The 23,544-nt window shown below is 38.3% G+C and overlaps 6 protein-coding genes across 8 annotated transcripts in view; 3 read left to right on the top strand and 3 right to left on the bottom strand.

Annotated features, from left to right (window-relative positions):
- Nucleotides 1-20: 20 nt before the first annotated feature.
- udt (protein undicht) lies at nt 21-2,372 on the bottom strand. The gene is made up of 3 exons (XM_068299655.1): nt 2,218-2,372; nt 1,694-2,112; nt 21-1,631 (listed from the first exon to the last, which is right to left on the bottom strand). Exons 1-3 carry the CDS (start codon nt 2,264-2,266, stop codon nt 234-236), a joined length of 1,866 nt encoding a protein of 621 aa, XP_068155756.1. The 5' UTR covers nt 2,267-2,372; the 3' UTR covers nt 21-233.
- A 1,169-nt stretch (nt 2,373-3,541) lies between these two features.
- On the top strand, nt 3,542-5,792 carry Lsd-1 (lipid storage droplet-1). The gene is made up of 7 exons (XM_068300341.1): nt 3,542-3,694; nt 3,775-4,073; nt 4,131-4,341; nt 4,752-4,948; nt 5,026-5,216; nt 5,276-5,453; nt 5,520-5,792. Exons 1-7 carry the CDS (start codon nt 3,691-3,693, stop codon nt 5,691-5,693), a joined length of 1,254 nt encoding a protein of 417 aa, XP_068156442.1. The 5' UTR covers nt 3,542-3,690; the 3' UTR covers nt 5,694-5,792.
- A 43-nt stretch (nt 5,793-5,835) lies between these two features.
- LOC137584783 (probable oligoribonuclease) lies at nt 5,836-6,662 on the bottom strand. Its single transcript, XM_068300345.1, has one exon. The coding sequence runs from the start codon at nt 6,579-6,581 to the stop codon at nt 5,907-5,909; it is 675 nt and encodes a 224-aa protein (XP_068156446.1). The 5' UTR covers nt 6,582-6,662; the 3' UTR covers nt 5,836-5,906.
- A 284-nt stretch (nt 6,663-6,946) lies between these two features.
- On the top strand, nt 6,947-10,078 carry LOC137584782 (methylthioribose-1-phosphate isomerase). Of its 3 annotated transcripts, none has more exons than XM_068300342.1 (6): nt 6,947-7,106; nt 8,068-8,233; nt 8,728-8,963; nt 9,034-9,269; nt 9,341-9,504; nt 9,567-10,078. In XM_068300342.1, exons 2-6 carry the CDS (start codon nt 8,102-8,104, stop codon nt 9,894-9,896), a joined length of 1,098 nt encoding a protein of 365 aa, XP_068156443.1. In that variant the 5' UTR covers nt 6,947-7,106; nt 8,068-8,101; the 3' UTR covers nt 9,897-10,078. The 3 variants fall into 3 exon arrangements, with proteins under 3 accessions (XP_068156443.1, XP_068156445.1, XP_068156444.1); XM_068300344.1 differs by lacking the exon at nt 6,947-7,106 and adding an exon at nt 7,878-7,991 and having other exon boundaries at nt 8,073-8,233; XM_068300343.1 differs by lacking the exon at nt 6,947-7,106 and adding an exon at nt 7,881-7,991.
- An 85-nt stretch (nt 10,079-10,163) lies between these two features.
- On the top strand, nt 10,164-11,323 carry Loxl1 (Lysyl oxidase-like 1). The gene is made up of 2 exons (XM_068298911.1): nt 10,164-11,028; nt 11,085-11,323. Exons 1-2 carry the CDS (start codon nt 10,164-10,166, stop codon nt 11,321-11,323), a joined length of 1,104 nt encoding a protein of 367 aa, XP_068155012.1.
- Nucleotides 11,324-12,170: 847 nt separating this feature from the next.
- Gprk2 (G protein-coupled receptor kinase 2) overlaps nt 12,171-23,544 on the bottom strand; it is a 54,704-nt gene continuing 43,330 nt past the window's right edge. Inside the window, 12 exon segments of the mRNA XM_068299945.1 lie at nt 12,171-13,719; nt 13,783-13,797; nt 13,799-14,047; nt 14,118-14,327; nt 14,399-14,556; nt 14,622-14,870; nt 15,647-15,836; nt 15,899-16,004; nt 16,076-16,605; nt 16,607-16,700; nt 16,783-16,903; nt 16,973-17,068. Coding sequence (XP_068156046.1) covers nt 13,627-13,719; nt 13,783-13,797; nt 13,799-14,047; nt 14,118-14,327; nt 14,399-14,556; nt 14,622-14,870; nt 15,647-15,836; nt 15,899-16,004; nt 16,076-16,605; nt 16,607-16,700; nt 16,783-16,903; nt 16,973-17,068 — 2,111 coding nt within the window. The 3' untranslated portion in view covers nt 12,171-13,626.

Genomic DNA, 23,544 nt, shown 5'->3' with positions numbered 1-23,544 from the left:
AAATTTTTAAATGATTGGCGTCAGATTTAAAATAAGATTTTATTCAAGCATTTTGAGATTCCTTAGTACGGTGGACGGATATGTTGATATTAATTACAAAAATTTGATATATACTTAAATCCTAAGCTAAAAATTTATGATTTACATAAAGGCACTCAATTATACGGATGGGGGATGTAAAAATTAATTCGTTCGTTGGACTTAAAAATAGTTTTTGAACTCCATTGGATTGACTATATATACTTGGTAATGACCACTATAAAAGTGACAATGCCGAGGAGACAGCTTGTTGTTTGTTTATTCAGCGATGTGGCACCAGCTCTGTAGAAATCCCAATCGAACACAATATTGGAAGCATCGGAGGGCTTCCAGGGATTCAAACCATCATCAAAATACATTGGACAATCATCACGCTCACGCTCATATTCAACAGCATCGATAGCAACGGCAGCGCCTTCAGAATGATTCCATGAGGTGACATCCTGATTCAGTTTGCAGAATGCACCCACAGCCTGGGACATAAGGACACGATTGAGGTCAGCACGCTGATATACCCAGCAACGGTATTTCGACAAGGGATCCAAATCATCGTAGGTGATTAAATAGGACTTTAAGTTTTCCTTCCAGAAACCAATGCATTTCATGCGATAATCTGGATCACTGTAAATATCGACAGGACGACCCAAATGGTCCACAGACAGGCAATAGTTTTCATCGACAGCTAGTTCCTTCTGATCCGTATCACAAACCGATAAATCGGATATATTCTGCTTACAATGAATATCGGGACGAGGACTGAGTGTGACACCTCCCAGAATTCTTGTTTTAAATGGATGTTCGCCTCTTTGGGTGAAATTAAATTTGCCAGCAACAGGACAACGCACTGGAACAGGATTCCTGGCCAGAAACAGATCATATTTCCATGCTTCGGCATTGGGGAACTGAACCCAAGAACAAACTGTACTGAAATCATCCTTGATCACAGCCAGACCCTTACGATAGCGTATAATATTGTGATGACGGGGCATAAAGTCGAAACACACATAATCCTTCTGACAGCCATCAACCGTGAGACGGGCCATCATTACACGATTACCTCGTCGTTCCCGACACACGTAAATGGTTTTTCTGTAACGGGCCTTATCCGGATAATAGGTCTCGTTTATATGGGTTTCGCTAATGGACACGTCGGCGTCTATGTTGGCCGTGTTTACCCATTCACCGGTGAAGTTCTGTGGCAAAGTGCATCCGGGTTCAACAAATTCCGCCTTAACGGGTGTTAGTTTCAAACGTTCGGGCGATGCTTCTGGTGTCTTTAAAGTGTTGCACTCCGCCGTAATGGACACACCCACGTACAAATCATCGTCACGATTCTTAAGGAAGCAACGGTATTTCTCATCCTTACGCGATTCTTTAGTATTTGCCACAGCGAAGTAATGATTCTTTCCCACAAACCAATCACCCAGACAACTGAACTCTACTGTGCCACTGAAAGTTCCCTCCATGCCCTCACATTTTTGATATGTGATATTGAATTTCTGATTCTGGATAAGAAACTGGGTTCCTGCTGTCTGACACGATTGAATGCGGGCATCCGGTTTATTGCACACACCTGTAAAGCGGAAACGGTTCTAAGGTGGAAAAAATTTATTTGTTAATATATCCAAACTTAGGTGTTTCATTTATCCTTTACCTGGTATGTGAAATGCCAAACTCCTTCCAGCGAAGACCGACAATTGATGGGCACGAAATTCTCATTGAATAGGGTGATCAGTTGCTGATCATCCTTAATACCTTTGCACACATTTTCCACTGTGGGCCTCTGTCCATCTGGTAGACCCACGCAAGGTCCTTCGAATTTTTCAAATATATTTAATGTCCTAATTACCGTTCGCACGCAATGATAGCAATTTGCTGAACGCTCTTTGAAAACAAACGAATACTCATCTCCGTGATGCCGCTGGTAGTTGATGCAATAGCCACGCCTTGACATGGAGGTGGCATCAATGACCGTTTGAGTGGGTAAACCAACTTCCCATGAAAACCAAGATCCTTGCAATATTTTGGGTATAATGCAATTCCTTTGCTCCAGGTCATTGAATTGCGACACAGCTAAAAATTAATCACAAATTATTTTTTTATTTATACATATGTATATGTACATATATCACATTGGGTGTGGCTTAAGCCAGGCTTGGTCCGTTGTGAAGTACTCACCAAAGTTTAGGCTGCCCAGCAGGCAAATTAGACTAAAGTACACTTTCATCTTACTAATAGCAAATAATTAGATTAATTAAAACATTACTTGGACGGTAAACAAACGAATTAAGACTTTTTCTAAAAAAAAAAAAAAACAAATTAAGACACACTTTACAACTAGTATTGGCTAACAATAACTAAGTAGTGTTGAAAAGTCCACCAAAAAGGTTACTCAGACATCGTTACTTGTTTTTGAAAGTAGCAGTTACAAATTTTTGTCCGTTAAAAAAAAATTATATTTTAAGTATTTTTTATGTGACATCTTATATCCACGAATCCTACTTAATTAGGCGGTGGATTCGAGGTGGTCCAATCAAAATGTTTGTAATACAAAAGGACCCCCAAGTTAAAAAAGGTTCAATAGTTTGAGTTGGGAATTTTTAGGATTGGCTGAAATCAAAGAATTGTGTGATGACTTAAAAAACAAAAATATTTCAGCTTTTAAATAGGTTAATTGCTGCATAGTCTTTTATTATAGGTCGACATATTTGTTTAAAATTTTTCCGATTGTAAATTACATGTACATATGTAGACTTAAACGCATCTCTTCAATTGTAATAAAAAGTGTCTGGCTGATAGTCAGAGTCAGTGTCAGTGAACAAGCAATAGCAAAAGCCAGGAGTTAAAATTGAATGCTGTCTGGGCCATCGACCTGATTTTGTTGTATCATCGTGGATTCACCCACGCTTCTATTTGTATTTTGAACTGTATCATCAATTTGAATAGAAAATTAGCTCAACAATTTGTTATACGATAAGTACCTAAGTACCCCAAATAGGTATTATAATATGAGATTAAGATAGTCCAACCGGTCACATACTACGACAAATGATTCACATGCCTGGACTTCCTAGAGACGCACCCAAAACGAAATGCACTTTGGAATTGACTTGTTTGAAATGGAAATGGCATGTTGTTGATAAGTGTAGTATGAGAATGAAGGTTTCTCACGAGCACCGACAACTTGAATACCCTCTTCAGATGTATCTATTACTTAAAGGTTATAAGATTTGTAATACAAGAGTTTCAATTGCTAACCATAACTTTGAATTAAGAAATACCAAATAATTTTAAGTGTCTACGAGTAACTATGATATTCCTTGATAACGTTTTCTGAAACGAATGTTTTCTCTTTGGCTCCAATTTAATATACCCATTAGGGCGAGTATATTATTCAATCGTAATCATTGTTCTTATCTGGACGGTGTTAAAGATCAAAATGTGAACATGTTTCGATTTCGTCTTAGTCTCAATACTTGAGTCTATTTAAAAGTAAAGCGTGCTTGGTGATTTTGGGTAGTTCCAAAGCGAGCACAGAAAGGTTACTCGGTCCAAGGCGGATCTTGTCGAGACAGTAGCATTTTAGCTTTCACTAAGAGCAGTTCAGAGTTATTGAATAAGAATTAAGAATAATTTTATATACTATAACAAATGGGTAAGTTAAAAAAAAATAAATGTACAATACTAAAAGTGCGACAAAAAGTAATCCCTTCCGTTTATATTTTTTTCGCTTAGCGACTGCAACAAGCGGTAGTGCACTTCATTTGGAGGCCATCGATCGTCTGGGCTCTATACCATTGGTAGAGACAAGTCTGAAGCGAGTGGAAAATATTTATGGAAAGGTAAAAAATAATAATCGCCTATTCTCCTGGTACTTTGATACGGCGGAGGCGACAGTGGCCGCTGCCTATGATAGCCTTCAGCCGGCAGTGAAACTCTTTGAACATCCCTTGAAGCGTTTGGATGATGTGATGTGCAAGAGTTTGGATATTCTGGAACAACACATACCCTTGGTATATTTGCCTCCAGAAATGGTGAGTAAAAGCAACACAATAAGTTACACTCTTCTTAAATTGTAATGATCATCATAGATGTATTGGAATACCAAGGAATATATGTCCGATCATCTCGTGCGTCCTGTACTCAAACGTGCCGATTCTGTAAAACTTATTGGTAATGCTGTACTCGAATCTCCTCTAACCACCTATGCTGCGGATCGTATTGATGGAGCTTTTACGGCTGGTGATAAATTCGTCGACAAATATCTTGTACCCATACGCACAGATCAGGATCAGACAGATGGTAAGTGGGATGGGAAACAACCTTGAGACAAGGTGCTTGTCATAGTTTATTTATAAAATGGCATCTCTCTGCGGGGTTATCACTGATGAATTATGGAATCCATGCGAATTTTTTTTTTTTGTGTTTTTGTCGGTAGAAAGAAGTCACGAGATAAGAGGTTGTTCGGCTTATGTCACGTCGAAGTATATATACCCTAGCAAAGAACAAAGCCTAATCCTAGCTACACAAAGTAAAGAATTTATTTTGCGTGCTGTGACTGCTTTAAGAAATGCATGTACGTACCTCTGAGAAGAGTATGCAAATGCTAAGCCAAAAAACTAATTATTATATACCTATATTTTTATATGTATAATTTTCTTTTTTTGCTAAGCCTATGTAGCCATTAATATGTCTCCATTGCTCCATTGCAGCCCCTCAAGATGATGATAATGAGGCTGCTGCAGGCGCTGCGCTAAACGAGAAGGGGGCCATCAAAGCAATTCATCACGGTCAACGCTTTTCCCGTAAGCTAAGGCGACGTCTCACACAAAGAACCCTGGCTGAAGCTAGGGCCTTAAAGAAACAGAGCAAAGAGGCCATCCATGTGCTTATCTATGCGGCAGAATTGGTAAGAATCATGCAAAATCTCTCTAGTCCTTCGTTTTTGGGTCAATTAAAGATGATTTTCTTCATTTTGTAAAACAGATTGCCACGGATCCTAAACAGGCCATGCAAAGGGCCAAGGAACTGTGGGAATATCTTAGTGCCGATGAGCCAGAGAACCAGGCAAGACCAGTGACATTGGAGCAATTGTTAGTACTGTTGACACGTGAATCGGCCAGAAAAGTTGTACATTTTGCTAATTTCAGTGCCAGTGTTGCAGCCAATTTGCCCAGGTAAGGCCTATGGGACTATTGGTTATTATAATATTGTATTTAACACGTACCATACACAGAAATCTGGCCCACACAACTACAGAGGTTGTCCATCATATAATCTATATTAATAATCGTTTGATAACCATAACACGATTGGATAAGGTCAAAGATTTGTCCAAGGAGGAAGCCGAATCTCTTCTTAAGCGTATGCTGGCCTTCTATGGCAATCTTCAGGTTCTAACCAATAGCTATTTGGTAAGAATTTTTGTCCTTACTATCCCAGTCATTTTGGTGTGCTAATTTGAAGTTTTCTCTTGTTAGGAACGTGTGGCAAGTTTCCTTTCCGGCCGCATCGAGGCAGAAAAGGTCACGGGAACCGATAGCAATAGCAGTAGTGTTAATGCCATCAATCGATCCTCCCGAAGACGTCAACAGCAGGAGCATGCGGCAAATCATTTTGCAGCTGCCCATAATAATATAAATGGCGTATACTAGGAAATCGAGTTTTTTATAGCTATCGTATTTTTATTTGTAATCATAGAGTTTTGTTTCTGCTTACATATTCGAACTAATTAAAGCAAAAACCAAAAAATATTTATACAATTTTATCTAACATTGAAATCTAATACATATACAATTTGTTGAAACGTCTTTTTAATTCAAATAATCCTGAGGTGTTATATAATAATCAGAAAGTTTTTCATTTGTTTACTTGAACAAGTGCTCTTTGTAGAATTTGAGCTCTGCGATGCTCTCCTTGATGTCATCGAGACTTCGATGGGCAAAGGTTTTTTTGGGAGCCTTTTCTAATATATGTGGATGCCATCGGCGGGCTAATTCCTTGATGGTGGATACATCAACTATACGATAGTGCAGGTATTCATTGACAGTGGGCATATATTTATTTATAAATAATCGATCCATGTATACCGAGTTGCCGGCCAGTACGCATTCCTTTTCTGGTATATTCTGTTTTAGATAGGTTAAAACCAAATCCTCCGCAGCTTCTGCTGTCACAGTCGACTTTTTACAGCTGTCCACCAATCCGGATTCGTTATGATGCTTTATACACCACTCGTTCATTTGATCATACACTTCCTGGGGGTGATTTATGGCAAATGCAAGTCCCTTCGATTGAATGTTTAAGTGTTTGTCCGTTATCAAGCATGAGACCTCCAATATTTTATCCTTTTCTATGTCAAGTCCTGTCAATTCGAGGTCCACCCAGACCATATGAGTACTTTTTCCGCCGTTTTGATCGCATTTATTTGCATTTGTCGTCATATTATTAACTTGAATTGGTCTAGTGGCACGGCTTACGAGTGGTTGCAAGAAACGAGTAGCGTTCTTAGCGATTAAGTTTAGTTTTAATTTAAAAATCATTGATTTTTAATGAAAATTTCAAAATATTTAGTTGAGGAGTTCTGAACACATGTTGTTAGATTTTAGAGATGAGCGTTGCAAAATTAATTGTGATGGAAACGTAGCTTTTTTAGTTTACTGCTTAATTTATTAACGTTTTTTAACTTGGCAAAAGCAAGAGCTACTTTTTAGAGTTACGCAGTAAACTCTGCAGTAGCCGGCTTTGCTGCATTTTCATTTAATTAAATAAATTTTCATGTTTAGTTTTAAATAGAACCGTTAACAAACGATCTGGCATCACAATTTTCTAATCATATGAGCGTAATAAAATTTCGTGTTCCAACACTAACAATCTTTCCAGTGTTGTTACTGTTTGACATAAGTTTCACTCAAGTAAATAATAAAAATGAGTGCGGTGTTTAGCTTTTGAATATGCTAAAGGATTATGAACTCTGATTATTTAATAAATTAATGAATTATTAAGTAAAGAGGGTAATCAAAGTGAAGTAGTCATCAGTCATTAAGTCTCACTATAAGTTTTCCAGAGTAAGTCGATTCCCTTGGCCCTCGTTCTACCAACCAACCACCAGTTGAACGTCTTGCACACGAAATTTTAATGTTCGCAATAAACTAGAATCCCCTTCCCGATTTCCTGGCCGCCCTTTAATTTAATTTTGGCTGCCTAAATTGGTCGAGAGAAATGTTAAATGCATTCAATATTGCTTAATATTCATTTTTCACAGATCAAGATGGGCGGCTGGGCGATTAATTTTGTGCTTGGCTGTCATTACCAAATGTCAACAACAACATTTAACGTCAGCAGAATTGTACCTCTGTCTTCTGCTGTGTGTGTCTTTATCAATTGGCAACGCCTACATCTGTCATGTTGAATTAACCGGTACGATTAAAACATGGGAGTAGGCACGTGGGGATAGACATGAACATCCATATCGTTTATTAGTCTAATATAACAATTTATGTATGTATATGTATATAAATGATCTCTTTAAACTTCCTTACCCTCACTCTCAGCCGAGGGACTCCTAAGGCTATCTTGAACCAGACAGTATAATTTTTGAGTTGTCATCGTAGGCTCTACTATCAGCAGATTTAATTGCGCTACCTTATCAGCATTATTAAGCATATACATATTAGTTTAGAACTTTGTTGTTCCCTGTCTGAGAATGAACAACAAAAGGGCATATAAAATTCGTGAAACTGAGAGTCTGTACCTCATCTTTTTGCTCTCCCACAGAAATCTGTTGCTCTCTACATTTTGAACTCTTCCCCGAATCTGAATAGACCGTAACCGCAATCGCTTTTAGTTTCTCACCGATCAGCCGTACGACTAGACGTCGTTCGTTTAATATTGATAAATTCGATTTCATTTTCGATTCGATTTTCGACGTCTTGCGACCGCTTCCAAAATTTGTGGGTTTCGCCTTATTGATGATCACAATTTCGTACATAATTTAATTATATTTCATTTCTTTATGATTCTTCCCAGTTCAGCTTCGAGTACAAAAACAAATTGAGCAAAGATGAGCCTTCAATCGATCAAATATAATCGAGGTAGCCTGGAGATACTCGATCAGCTGTTGCTGCCTGTTCAATCCAAGTATGTGGCAGTGCGTGGTGTGGAGGACGGCTGGAAGGTCATCAATAAGATGCAGGTGAAGAGCCATTATCCGCCGCCCTTAATGATGAGTGTGAATGCGACCATTAGGTGCAACAGATTGCCATCATTCATTTTAGGCATTAGGCCATTAAAATTTCTTGTTCTGTGTACATTTTTCTTAATCTCTGTACAAATCGTTTAGCTGTCGTTTGTCGCTCTATAAATAACGTAATTGAAATTATACATTTTTGAAAAACGCTTGCCAAAAATGTTAAAGAAAATGAAAATCTGATTTAAATATTTTCCCGTACATCATGCCAATTTTCCCGTGTGTGTGTAAGTGTGGCATGGGTAAAACAATTACTTGGACGCCACATCCCATGGTAACATCGCACCTGATAAGTGAGATTACCTATGCAAAGAGCACGCGGCTTATCACGTGGCGCGCTCATTTAGGAAAACAAAAAAGAAACACATTGTTTACGGCAACGTCATCATAAAATGTCTAAGATTACTAATTCCTACCTCATCTTCTCTGCCTTTTTCCAGGTGCGTGGTGCCCCAGCAATTGCGATAGTGGGCTGCCTTTCGCTGGCCGTTGAAATCTATCCAGAGGAGTTTGAAAGCAAGAAATCGCTACGTCAGGAAATTGAGGGAAAGCTCAACTATTTGGTCTCCGCACGTCCCACGGCAGTTAATATGAAAATTGCCGCCGATGAATTGTTGTCTCTGGCCAATGACTTGACCAAGGCTGAGGATGTCTCAGTGCCCGATATGAAGCAAAGGTAACGCTAACGACGCTAAGCAAGCAACCTTAACCGAGGTGCAGCCAAAACTGTTCCCATGTAATTCAAGATTCCTGAACGCCACCGAGGCCATGCTGCAGAAAGATATTGCCGATAATCGAGCAATCGGAGCAAATGGGGCCCAGGCCATACTTAAACTTGTTGCGAAATCATTGGGAGCTGCTGGTGCTTCGGGCAATGGATCGGTTCGTGTGTTAACCCATTGCAATACAGGATCATTGGCAACAGCCGGTTATGGTACAGCCCTTGGAGTGATTCGTAACCTGCATGAACTGGGCAAGCTGGGTGAGCACATGTGATAGTTGATTAAAAAAAATACAGTCCTTTGAATTCTAGATCAAATCAAACTTTTCCAGAGCATGTCTACTGCACAGAAACGCGGCCTTACAATCAGGGTGCCCGCTTAACCGCTTACGAGTTGGTCCATGAAAAATTCCCTGCCACTTTGGTCTTAGACAGCATGGTCGCCGCTCTTTTACGCGCCAAAAATGTAGCTGCTGTGGTGGTCGGTGCCGATCGGGTAGGTCAAAGGAATGTATGTATGTAAGATAATAGAAATACAATTTTCATGTTTCTTCCCAGGTGGCAGCCAATGGTGACACAGCGAATAAAATTGGAACCTATCAAATTGCAGTGGTAGCCAAGCATCATGGTGTTCCCTTTTATGTGGCTGCCCCATTGACCTCGATTGATTTGCAAATACCAAGTGGCGATCATATTATAATCGAAGAGCGTCCCGATCGTGAGATGACGCACGTGGGAGAGCATAGGATTGCAGCTCCAGGCATTAATTGCTGGAATCCCGCTTTCGACGTGACTCCCGCCTCCCTGATTACAGGAATTATCACAGAGCGCGGCGTTTTTGAGCCACAGGAACTAAAAGAGGCGATTACCAAGCTACTGGAGTTATAACACTTACATACACATTACACACACATACGCACACAAATTGTTAACGCATGCACTCCACCCAAAAGAAAAAGAACAAAAAAAAAAAAAAACAAAATAGTACCCTAGTCTAGCCAGTAAATAGCCAGCTGATGTGGGTCGAAATACATCGCACAATATACCTCCTACCATATGTGTAGCCCCAATATGACAGGTGTTGCCTTTAGCTATTGTTTGCATTGCCTTTAAAAAGCAGCTCGGGTGGTTTGCCACAATTTTTGAAAGACTATCATGAAGTCACAAGTGCTGGTACTGCCCATTTTGCTGCTGTTGCTCGGCCTGACATGTCCCAGTCAGGCGAACAAACCTCGTCTCACCATCGACAATAACTACAAGAATATGTTGGTGCGTCTAGCCGCGGGTCCAGCTGGAAAGCGTGGTGAAGTGCAAAAGTTGCGAGCAGGCCGCGTGGAGGTTAGCTTTGATTTTGGGGCCTCATGGGGCACCATTTGCAGTACCAGCTGGAGCATGCGGGAGGCGAATGTGGTATGCCGTCAATTGGGATTGGGTTATGCCTCAAGGGCCATACAAAACACAGAGTATGGCGATAGCAAAAATCATCCCTGGGCAATGGTAGGAACACTTTGCCGTGGTACAGAGCGACGTCTAGCTGACTGCTTCCGTGAATCCCGTTATCCGCAAATTTGCAATGCCCGCAACAAAAATATTAGCATCGTCGCCTGTGTGAGTAAATCCCCAGATTTGGAAATCGGTTTAAAGGACATTGAGAGGAGTGCTCGTATCGATTCCGTTCCTATGACGCGTTTAACTTGTGCCATGGAAGAGAATTGCTTATCGGCTGATGCTTATGTCATACGACAAACTCAACCCAAGGCCGAACGCATATTGCTGCGCTTCTCCGTTAAGGCCATGAACGTGGGAAATGCTGATGTGAGTCCTTATGCCAATTACAGGGATTGGACGTGGCATCAGTGCCACAGACACTATCACAGTATGAATGTCTTTGCCACCTTCGATGTATACGACTTGAGTTACAAGAAAGTTGCCCAGGGTCATAAGGCCTCCTTCTGTTTAATGGACTCCGAGTGCAATCCAGGTGTGGACAAGAAATACACCTGTGGCAACACCACCCAAGGTAAGTGGATGCCCCCAAAAAGTTGCCCTTTCTCAGTTACTCAAATGTGTTCCTAGGTATCTCTGTTGGGTGTGCGGACACCTATACCGATGTCCTAGACTGTCAGTGGGTCGATGTGACCAGGATTCCCGTCAATAGGCGTTACATTTTGCGTGTAGCCTTGAATCCGGAATATAAATTGGGCGAGAGATCCTTTGAAAATAACGGCGCCGAATGCATACTCGACTATACGGGAGTTCATGGAACTACCAAGATATCCAGGTGCAAAAGATCACCTCTGTGGTTTAGAATTTAGGTTCCCCCTCTTTATAGAAAATATGAATAAATCACATTTCAAAATATGTGCTGCATACTTTCGGGCGTCCCTAGTAAAAATTACTTAAAGTTAATGTAAAGTTTTGGTGAAAATTTCACAATTTCTTTCTGATTTTTAAAGCTGTTATATATCATGTATGTTCAAATATTTTGTTGGAATGAGGAAAACTCTTGACATCATCGAAATGATCATTGGGGATCAATATGGGCTTGGGTGACGAAAACTTTTGACCACAGATTGAGGTCCTTTTTAGATTTTATAGACTTAATTTAAGTTTACAAACAACTAAACACCTGCTAATTGATGGAGATATAATAATATTTGATCCTGAATGTAAAGATTTGAAAAGTATTTTTTTTTTTTTTGTAGTTAAATATGTTTATTGTTTTTTGAAAGTTTTGTCTTCTGGTATTCTTGTATTGGTTTTTGTATTTCGTTTTTTCTTACACAGTAGATTTTTAATTTACTTTATTTTTGTTTTTGTTTATTTTATGTAGTTCTTGTATGTGTGTAATTCATTTATGCATATCTGGTATTTACGATGCTCTATAAATATGCCTTTAATTACTATAGATAAATATTTTGCGGCGCTTGCATAGTTTTTTCCTTTATTGTGCTGAAATTCAATTTCGTATTTATTATTTTGGGGCTGATGTCGAATCTTTTGTTATGGATTGTTGTTGGTGGTACTTGCTGATGCTAATATTATATATATATATATAAAGTTGTTCAATTCTATATATGCTTTACCAATATATAGCCTAGTTGTGCCTAAAATCAATTAAATTTTTAACTAAGGATTTTTAACAAAATTTAAATTTCAAAATTTTTCCTTTCGTTTCATATTTAACATAATAAATTCTCCAATTGGTTATTCTCACGTTTTGTTATTTGTTTTTCGTTTTTTTTTTCAATATTTTTTTGTTACTAATTACAAAAAATGCCTACACTACATTTTACACACAAAAACTTAGATGATAATCGATAATCGGACATCGATTTATTTATGTACGTGGCTCAATTGGCATTATATTTATTTGTATATGTTTCTATGTATGCTTGTAGTTTGTAGTTTTGCTTGGCTAACAGAAAAATATATGTGTATGAACAAAATATCAATAATTACGACAATGTATGGCCAACTTAAACATAGGCAACAGAAGAAGTCATTATCATTGGATTGATGACAAAAGCGTAGCTATAGTGAGCGGCGGCGATGGCGGCATAAGATAAGTATCAACTAATGAAAGGATCATTTGAAAAATTGTACATTAATTCATTTAGTCGATAAACATCCGACTGACAAATGGAGAACATGTTGAATATTATTCGTTTTCTGAATGTGTGAAATAGCTTGGTGAAAACTAATTGAATAACTAAAAATCATGTGCAAATAAAAACCAGTCGCATGTTCTTTATATATTGTATATTATACATATATAATTTTAATGTTTAGACAAATTTTTTGCTTTTGCTGGTATTGTATTTTAAGTGTTTTTTTTTTGTTTTTGTTAAAAATGCATTAAAGTTCTCGAGTATTTTTGTCATTTACTTAACTTGCCTTACATATGCTAACTAAGAACATTTATTTGTTGTGTTTCATCGCTGCTGGGAGAGGCGAGCGAACTACTTTACAAAATTACATTGTTACTCTCTGGCGTCTCAGTATGTATGTATGTGTATGTGTGTGTGTGCGTGTGTAATATGAAATTGCATTCATTTTTTTTTTTACGTTTTTTTTTCACTTTTAAGTTTTAGGTGCTATGACAAAAACTGACGGGCCAAATTGGCGGCTTGTGTTGGCTTTTGTTAAATTTCATTGAATAATTTAAGCATTATTCATTTACTAAATTAAGTAACGCTGTAACATGTGTGTGCTTTATCGAGTTTTCTTTGTGTGTTTGTTGTGTGTGAGTCTTTTTCGAAAACATTTATAAATATTAGTTATACATATATATATATATATATATATATGTATGTATATGTACGTAGTTATCGTTGAAATCAATCAATCAGTACAAAATATAATTCTCTGAAAATTGAGAACCCATTATGGGTTCTCCTCCTTGGGTTGTTTGTTGTTGTTGTTGTTGTTGTTGTTGTGTGCTATACGTGTTGTATATTGAATACCCCTATTACATTTGGATAATTGTGCGGCGAATGGAGCTCAATTTGTGCTATGTATCTAGGATAGGAGCTGCGTCGTCGTCGTCATCTTCATTGTCGTCATCATTATTTTCTTCTTCTGGTTGTGGCTTATTAACTTTATTCAATCTATGCTATCAGCTCTCGACCGTCGTTGAGGAAACGCTGTGACTAGTGGTTAGCAAATGCTCAGGAATGGGTATGGGCTGTGTGCGAGCTGGTTGCTTCTTCTAAAAGGTAGACAAAATTATAATTATTAATAGATTGTTTCTTTGGGAGAACTATTTGCATACCTTCCGCCTGAAGGGGGAAACAACCCGCCTTGTCCGGCTCTGGTACTGCATTGATCTGCAAATCTGGCGTCGGGCATTCCTCGGAACCGAAGACATTCAGTTCGCGAAAACATTCAGTTTCCATCATTTCATTCTGCCATGAAATGGACACAGAACCAGTATTGAATTTCGTATAGAAATTCGTGTCGGATTCATCGATATTGACGCCTTTTACTGTGGAGAACTGTTCAATATCGAGCACATCTTTGGCATATACGGCATGTGGCTGCAAATATCAGTGGAAACATGAATTAAAATTAGAATCAAATCTGTTTTAGGTGTGGGTAACAACTTACGTCTGGCACAAAGGGCGGCTCTAGCATACCGGCTTCCAAGCGCCGCCAATTCAGCTGGGTAGAATGGAAAAATGGATGAGCCATCACATCCTGAGCTCCCATGCGTCCATTGCGGCAACCCAAACGTTGTTTTATAGATTTAGCTAACAGCTGTTGGCACATTGATTTGGCTTCATCACTAAATTTGCTTGAATACTTTTCGGGATCCTCCTATTGGGAGATAAAGGATAAAGGAAATCTTTAGTTTGCTTAAATTTGGGCGATTTGGATTACAATCTTACCTTAACACGCCTATCAACTTCCTCCCGCTTAACCTTCTCCTTGCGCATGCGAAATGGTGCCTGACCCTCAATCATTTCGTATAACAGGCAACCGAAACTAAACCAATCGGGGGAAAATGCATACTTCTCATTGTCAATAACCTCGGGTGCCATATAGCCTAAGATAAACAATCATTGGTCAGCTTTTCTCAGCTTCACTAGGAGGGCCTAGAGAGATACTTACCCACAGTGCCCACTCGTCCTCGTACCATTTCGCCTTCAGGTATCTCTACAGCTAAACCCAAATCGGATATTCGCACATGACCATGATCATCCAAGAGGATATTCTCCGGCTTGCAATCCCTATAGACGATTCCTTGCTTATGTAGATGTTGCAGTCCACAACCCACTTCAGCGGCATAGAAACGTGCCCGTTCCAATTCAAATCCAGGCTCACCGCCCATATTGTAAATGTGAAATTTTAAATCGCCGCCTGCGAAAAAGGAAAATCAAATGATTTCGATTGTAACTTTCAAACAATATGGTTCCCCCTTGGCACTTCTCCTGCTCCCCTGCCCTAATCCCCGCCTCTTACTGCTGAGCTTGACAGCTGTTTTCAAGTCCTACGATTTGCTGAGCTTAGCATTGAATGTCTGACTGACTCAGTGGCTTTTGTATTTAAATTGAATTAGGTCGCTCTGAGAACTGAATCGGGCATTCAGCACAGCGACAACTTTCACTGATGAAAGAGAAATTTAATTAAAATGACAATTCAATAATGGACACATGGATGGATGGATGGATGGCTATATGGTTGATTCGTTATCATTGTAATGAATGAACGTATGCCAATTAAAATTTCGATTTTTTCATTTTACAGACATATGTATGCATGCGTGTGTACACGGATGAAATATCAAGGATTTGTGGATGATGTTTGACCAGTAAATAGACTCAATTAGCACAAACAATAAGAAATAGTAAATGAAGTTGAAGCTCTTTGCTCAATTAAATTAAGTTTTACATTCCTTTTTGTTATATCTTACATATATATCAAAAGTTTTGGTTTAAACTAACCTAATTCGAGCTTGAAACAAAAGCATTTCTTAGGCATAACAATGTATTCATCAATCGAACAACAAAGAAATCTCGGCATCAGTAATGAAATTCTGGTTATTAAGCCTTATAATCAAAAAAAGCATTATTCCATATTCAACATGACAAGAACTACACAGGAGAAACATAGCAAAAAAATGTCTATACACATACCATTCATTATGGTCAGCACCAGACAGAGGGCATCCTTTGTCTCGTAGGCATAGGCCAGATTGACCACAAACGGCGAGTTGATTTTTTGCAATATCTGCTTCTCAATAAGAACCATGGATTCGCCCTTGCGTTTCTTGATGCGTTTTTTCTCCAGTTTTTTGCACGCGTACATTTTGCCTGTGGCACGAACCTGTCAAAAGGATATATGTATAATCGTGTGGGTGAGTTGGTGGGGCTGGCTTTTGTTCTTACCTGACAGGCGCAAACTTCGCCAAACCCTCCTTTGCCCAGAACTCGATACATGCGAAATGTTTTATATGTGATTGGCTGTGCCTCCAGCCATTTCCATTGCAAATAACTAAAGACCAAAGGAGAGAGAGATAGAGATATGAGAGTGGATTGCAGAGCCTGACTTATTGGACAACCTACCGATAAAAGTACATGGAATTCTCAAACTCCTTGAAAGGTTCACCGGCCAGGAAAGCTTTCACTGCATTCATACACTGGGCAAAGATATCCTTGCCACCGCTGTTTAGTTTGCTACGCACTTGCGCAATGAGATCATCGTTCAGCACATCCAAAACGAGTTCATCCCCAGATCCGGCGGTGCCCTCGCCTTTCTTCGGTGCTGTGCCTCCCTCATCATTGTGGCTGCCCTCGCATTCAACACCCTCGTCGTCGCCTTCGCCATCGCCGTCACCATTGCCATTGCCATTGCCGTTGCCATTACCATTTCCAGTTGCATCGTCACCATTGTAATGCCTTGTATCCACAATTTTCTCATGATTATTGTGGCTGTTGTTAATGTTGTTCAATTTATTGGCGGTGGTTTTGTTGCAGTGTTCAGTCTCAGCAGTTTCAGTTGGATTTGGATTGGCATTGCTGCTTTTAAGCAGCAGCTCCTCCTGTGTCTCCGCATCCAGTGCATCGCCTCCCCCTCCCCCCACCATCACCGCCGCCGTTACGCAGCTCCAACTGTGGCTCAATGTCCAGAAAGCGACGTCCGATGTCATGGCCAATGAATATGCGATTCACAATATACTCGATTTCATATCTGCAAAATAATTGTTTCATTAATCAATAATTAATTACTCTAAATGATTTCAGATGTTTGCTTTTATTGTGACTACACTTACTTCACCACCTGATCTAGAAAACTAATGTAGCGAAAATAAATCGGCCTTTTGTTCTCACAGAACTGACGAAAGAGCTCACGACCAATGGGCTGCTGATCTATCACGTAGCCATAGCTTATATCTAAAATTTATTACCAAATCGATTAAATTAATTGTATTAATCAATAGTCAATCAGAGTGTGGCACTCACCTAATTTGTCTTTCAGATTGATGCACTGCGATATGTGTGGAAATTGTAATATTTTTCGCCATTTTTTACTCTTTCCCTTGTTGCTGTCGGAACCACCTACAAAAGCAAAGAAAGAAAAAACAAGTTAAGATACATACATCATATATTTTAAGCCGACTTATATTTCCACTCTTAGATCTCAATAATAGGTGACCATGCCCATCGATGTCAAGAGTGATTTAAATAATATTTCAATTGAATTTCTCTTCATTGTGAACTGACCAAACCAATAACTGACACTTGACACTTGTAATGACTGGTGGCAAAAGGTCGAATGAAGTGTAGATGCTTCTCTACGTTTGTATGTGTGTGTATGGAGTAAAGTGAGCATTGTTGTTTGTGATTGGATGTCTGTGCCCTTGATTGCCACTTCTACCTATCCACCTTCTCTCCTACTGTGTATAGTACATACACTTAAACATACCTTGGAGAGGCATGTCTCTGTCTGGTTTAACGTCATCATGCTGGCAACAAGCCATAAAACAATATTTCCAATGGGGAAATGTGAACAGAAAATTGCATTGCATTTCAATTTTATTAATTTTTTTTAGTTGCTACTCTTGCGAAATGTGCATCTAGACTCGTCAACAAGGTTGGGGATTTATTGATTTAATTTGGAACTAAAATAAATTTAGTTGCAGTCATTGATTGATCCGCTGAAAGCATAAGCCAAGGCGATTTAAGCTTAACAAAAAACGAAAAATCTTTAAAAAAGGTTTAATATATAGGATAAAGCTGAATTTTAATCTTTAGATGGCTTTGACTTTTAACCTTAACTGAATAAAATATGTAGCGATTTGGCTTACTATTCTCACTTTAATGTCATGATTGGCATAGACCTCAAAGAGCGGCCAACTACAATCCTCAATCCACATTGAGACCTGCTGTTCGTTCGCCTTTCAATTTCGTTTAAACTCACTTCATTTCATTTCTTGAGCAACTGACCGCTCAAGCGACCCACCAATCGCCTTAAGAAAAGCCTCATTACACTGAATAAATCACTTTATCAACTGGCCTGACTCTCCGCCGTTGTCCTGATGACTGTTCGCTCTTGGTCTGTCGATAATAGTAAAGCCATAAAATGTAACAAGGAAATTAAGTACATGATGTCCAGAGACGCGGAGAGTGTAGAGAAACCAAGCGAATGTTTCAAGGAGCATAAATGTCAAAAGCAGTCAAATCAAGTACAAAATGTTGAAGAACTTTTCTACAATGTAGTTGAGAGAAAGAGAGTGAGCGAAATAGAGATAGGGCTTGGGCCAGTTGAATTTTTGCCCTTTAATGGTGTGCCCTGAAAAGTATGCTATACTTTCTAACATCTCTTTTCCTCTCTCTCTCGTTGTCCTAATGCCTCTCTGCCCACTTGTGCTTGTGAAAAGGGGCGTGGCATAGCAGCCATAAAACCCATGTGGTAATTGTACTTGGAAAATTTTCACATCTGTGGTTGCTGGCAATTTCAGAGCAGCGATAGAAGATTGAGAGAGACGGAGGAAGAGAAGAAGCGGAAAAGCAGTTGAAGTTGAATTTTGAAGATGAATGCAAGTGAATAATCATCACACATGTCTGCTCAGCAGCATTAAGCACTTATTCATATTCTTATTCCATGTCCATGTCCGCTTGCTTTCCGTCTGGCAACAGTCGCTGCTTTCAAAAACATTTGTTCAATTTAAAGTTGCTCGCTCTCTCTCTCAAAAACTTTCAACTCAACTCAGGCCCAACATGGCGAAGATGGTTGCTTGGGCTCTGAGCTGAGTGAGGAGCACTTAATTTAGTCTCACAGCGCAATTATGCAAAAATCAACTTTTAAAGAATAAACTTGGCCAGCAACTTGGCTCTACCTGCTTCTGCATCTCGTCGTACTGGCTAAGTGAGTGAGTTTGTTTAGCTTTTGCCTTTATCTTGCCAAAGAGGAATTAAGTTTGTTGCCTTAAATAAAATTACCAACACAAAGTTATATAGAAGTCCAAGTCCAAATAAAAACCCAAAGAGAAAGAAAGTTTCTTAGCTGCGTGGGCTGCGTACCCGGTTGACGTGGGGTGGACTCTGTCAGATTCGTTCGTTGGCAAGTTAATCAAAAGTAACAATTAGCTGATAATACTAAGCGCAAGAGCAAATACTTATTAAATGTTTGTATACATGTAGACGGATTAATGTAGAGTTGAAAAGTTAAGAGCTCCTCATAGAACTATTGCAAATGCTTATGCCATCGCAGCTTGATACTATCTCTATATACATCTTTAAATCTTTATAAATGTTGAATTAAAAAAGAAAACTTAATAAAATACAAAAATAAACAAACATAAACTAAATGGAATTAATTATACTTCAATTTTGAATGGAAACCATGAGAGCTTTGTCGAGCTTGTAAGGAACGATCCTTTGAAGTCAAAAACCCTTTTGCTTTAAGTTCTTTTTGTAATTATAAAAGAAATATTATTTTGAAACCTTTTTTTATGGTAGTTATTATCAGATGGTAACGGGTTGCCAATGCGCAACTGGCCTCTCCTTCTGCTATTCATTCCATCTGGCCAATGTTGGTGGATTTTTGCTGTCCCCCCACCCCACTGCCCCAATACTGTTTCTTTTAGCTTTTGGGAAAAGTTTTTGTAAAGTTTTTGCAATTATTAGACGAAGCGTAAAAACAGACGCAACGGCACATTTCAATGAGATGATACACCCACACTTACACATACAGAAACACGCACACGGAGGGACACATAGCTAAATAGAAAAGCGGAAAAACTTGTCCAATAGAAGACAATGGTAGAAATATCATGGGCAAAGAAGTAATAGAAGAGCAAAAAGTCAGTGGGTAAACATTTTCAAAACAAATAAATCGTATTATGCAATTCTTTTATTTATATCGGCTAGATGAGAAACGTGCGTCGTGTGTGAATCGCAAAGAAACACAACAACAAACACAACATGAACGACATGAAAAAAGAGGCAATAAAAACTTATTAATGAAGCCATGGCAAGGCTAATTTGTGGTCGATGGTTTCTCTAATTAAAACCAATCAACAAGAAAAATGGCGACTACTTTTCCACTGTTCTTCGCTTCTCATCTCCAACATTCTCTTCTATCCTGTCAAGTGGCCACAAACTGCAATTTGTCAGTCTTACTTAACCGAAACGAACCCAAGTCAAGCCAAAAGCAACTTATATTGACCGCAACGGCTGGATGTGAGTGATGCAATGAGTTGTATAAAGCGAAAATCTTTAATTTATGGCTCAACAAGTTGTCACTAGATTAGGACATGCTCAGAAAAGGATGCTCCATTGGATGAAGAGGAATGTGGAATATAAAGATTACAATTTACATTGAACGTTCTTCAATTTATTGCCATGCATTAAAACTTTTTTACTCCCCACTCCGCCAAGAAGTACAACTTTTCTGCCTTTTTGCCATCATTATGATCAATTTTCCCGCTGGACGCCAAAGAAAGTATATGATATAATTTGTAAGTGTCAAGTTTTGTCGCCGCCTTTGCTCAAGCTAATCCAACATTTTCATGGGATGCGGCATTTTTTCTTGGCATTTTTTCTGGGCAGTTTTTTTTTGTATAATTTGATGTAATTTTTCAGCTGTTGGTCACCAACAGTTGTTAACTCCAATTATTTATTGTCCACTGTTTATTTGGACCCAACAAGACACCGAGTCATAGGTCCTAAGCTAACTGTGTGTTAATCATCAGCAGATGGCCCTATAAAGAGCAGAGCACTGCGAATATTAGATAAGCCAAACCATAAAAATACAAGTTTCATTGAGAAGTAATAATAATCGGCATCGATAAATGCAAATCTCTTTAAATGTTTTACAATAATTACTTAATTTTTATTTGTTTTTAAGACAGTTTTGAAGTTTATAAGAAAATTGTATACTCTTTTTCTTTATTTGGCTGGCAAATGTTTTAACTAAATGAAAATCTCTGTCGCAAATTTTCAAATATATTTCTTGGTTGAAGAAAACAATTTACAAAAGTATAAATAAGTTTCTTTAGTAAATTTGCAAGCAAATTGGTCTGGGAATTTCTTTCGTTTCAAGTTGTGAAATTAGCTTTTTGCCTTTTCAGTTTTTATAGTAGGCCTAATTACTGGGACATTAAATTCATTTTCAAACAGACATTTATATTTGTTTTTATTTAATCGTTGAATGCGCCGCTCCACGACGATAACAAGCCATAAAATAAACAAAAACAAAAATAAAACAAACATTAAAATGTTTTATTTTAAACATCATAAAATGTAATTCAACAGAAATTTTTAAATCAAATAAAATTTTGTGAAGAAGGTTATAATGTTCAATATGAATTTGAATGGGAACTGGAACTTGACTGTGGCTGACTAACATCATCGAGACGTCAATGATTTGTATACAGCCCATTTACCTACAGCGAAGCGCGCACATTAAATTAATTATTACTGTTAAAAAACCATAAAAAAGAGCAAAAAAATGACAATAAAAAGCCATAAAAGTTACGCCGTCGGCTATCGAAAAAATTTTGATTGGCAGTCGCGCAACGTATTTTTATTTCCATATTAATGGAAAGCATTGACGTGAGGCAGGGTGGAGGTGGGGTCGTTGGGGAGGGTTGGCACACACACACACACACAGAAGCTTGGTGGGTGGTAGGTTCAGTAAATGATAAATGTATGTATGTATGCAAATGTAGGTTTGATTGGTCAAGGTGGCCAGCATCCCAGGACACTTTCCATTAAGGTCATCATTCAGAGTGGCAAAACCTGCGGCAGTGGGTTTTAATTTTTGTTATTTTTTGCGCCATCGGAATGTTCATAATTACATTTTAAATATTCATTCAACTGCAGTACAACGACAACGATGAGACACACGCAACTAATTAATAGAATGAGCTATTAAATAATTACGCTGGCAAGGTAAAATGTGGGAATCACGCATACGCCACCGTAGCCACATAGCAAAACAGAGCAGAGCCAAGCATTGAGATTGAAGAAGATCTTGCTGTCTATATATAAAAGTACTATGTACATTTCCATGCGATGTCTATGTGTGTGTGTGTGTGTAGACAATTAATCGACAGCAAAAGTCGTAAAATGCAATTTATTACAGCAATAGAAACGAAGCAGAGCGGAAGTAGCAAATAATCAGCAGATATCGGAAATGTATGTAGAAGAATATTGAAGTAAGATGGAATCACAAGTCAGACAAAATTAATTAACTTTAACGCATATTAACATTGAGGCAGGGCCAATAAAACACAGAGAGACAAAGATAGATAAACGGGCATAGAGAATGATAGTGAGAGAGAGAGAGAGAGTAGGCATAGGCAAATTTTCAAGACGAATTGCATAGAGAAAAGCAATAAATATCTCAGAAAATGACATTTAAGCATCTACAAAACTTATATTGAATGATATAGAAACCATTATAAATATTCATGCAATCCAATGTGAAAGTTATAAACTTAATTAAATCAAGTTCTGCTGTTAGTAAATTATGGAATTTTGCATGACATTGCAATATCTTGCAGGTAAATATTTACATTGAAACATAATATAACTTTATTAACAAACGGATGTCCGTTACTTTTATACTTTGTAACTTAGAGATATGAGTTTTCTAATTGCTTTTATTTTACCTTTTAAAGTCATGTTTATGGTATTGGCAAACTAAAACCTTGGCCTAAAGATTAACAGTGGAAAATTGGTCCTTTTGATCAACAGTGGAAGTTTATATTGATCAATTTTTAAATATACGATTTTTAGGTCAGAAAATAAAATGTAAACTTGTATTGAATACAAAAAGAATTTTAAAAACAACTGTTAAAAAAAAAAAAAAATGAAGGAAAATTACTTAGTGTATACATATGTATGTACATACATATATGAATGTATATTTGTATGCATGTATATGTTTTATATGTTCTCTGGATAACTACATCACTCGTTTAAATCTGCTCCTTTTGGCCATGATTCTCATGCTTTTGGTATATATCGTTTGCTCTTTGGAAAATTTGTTTCGCTACTTGACCAATAAATGAACATAAACTGACTGGCAACTGAAGAAGAAGGAGAACAACAACGGCAACGACTTACAGTTCACAGTTTTTATATGGCGTACATGATGTCGTAAAAGGCACAATAAACCAAAACGTTAAGATGCCCCCCAAAAAAGGGAAATGGACAAACGTCCATTCGGTGGCATACATGGCGTATACGTTATGGCTCCCAAGCGGGTTACCTGTGGACCCGTTTGCCTCATATCGTAACAATGGTCTCTATGTTCACGTCTCTAACTAAAACTAAAAGAGAGACAACCATTCTCTACTCGGTTCTCTGGTTCTGATGCTGGCCCTGCTTCTGTTCGTATACATGTACATATAGCACTGGCTGACTGGCCTAATGGCCAATATTAAAAGTTGATAAGCATTTTGGCTCGTTTTCATTCGAATGAATCGCTAGCCAAATTGCCAACAACAAGAATGAACTCTACGGATCTCTTTTAATTACACAGGCGAACGGAGCCTTTTGTGTGGACTGCAAACTGCAAATAT

The sequence above is a fragment of the Drosophila tropicalis genome, unplaced genomic scaffold, assembly GCF_018151085.1.
Source record: "Drosophila tropicalis isolate 14030-0801.00 unplaced genomic scaffold, ASM1815108v1 contig_878, whole genome shotgun sequence".
NCBI lineage: Eukaryota > Metazoa > Arthropoda > Insecta > Diptera > Drosophilidae > Drosophila > Drosophila tropicalis.
The sequence above is the reverse complement of the archived record's forward strand: the minus strand, read 5'-3'. Positions and strand labels throughout refer to the sequence as shown.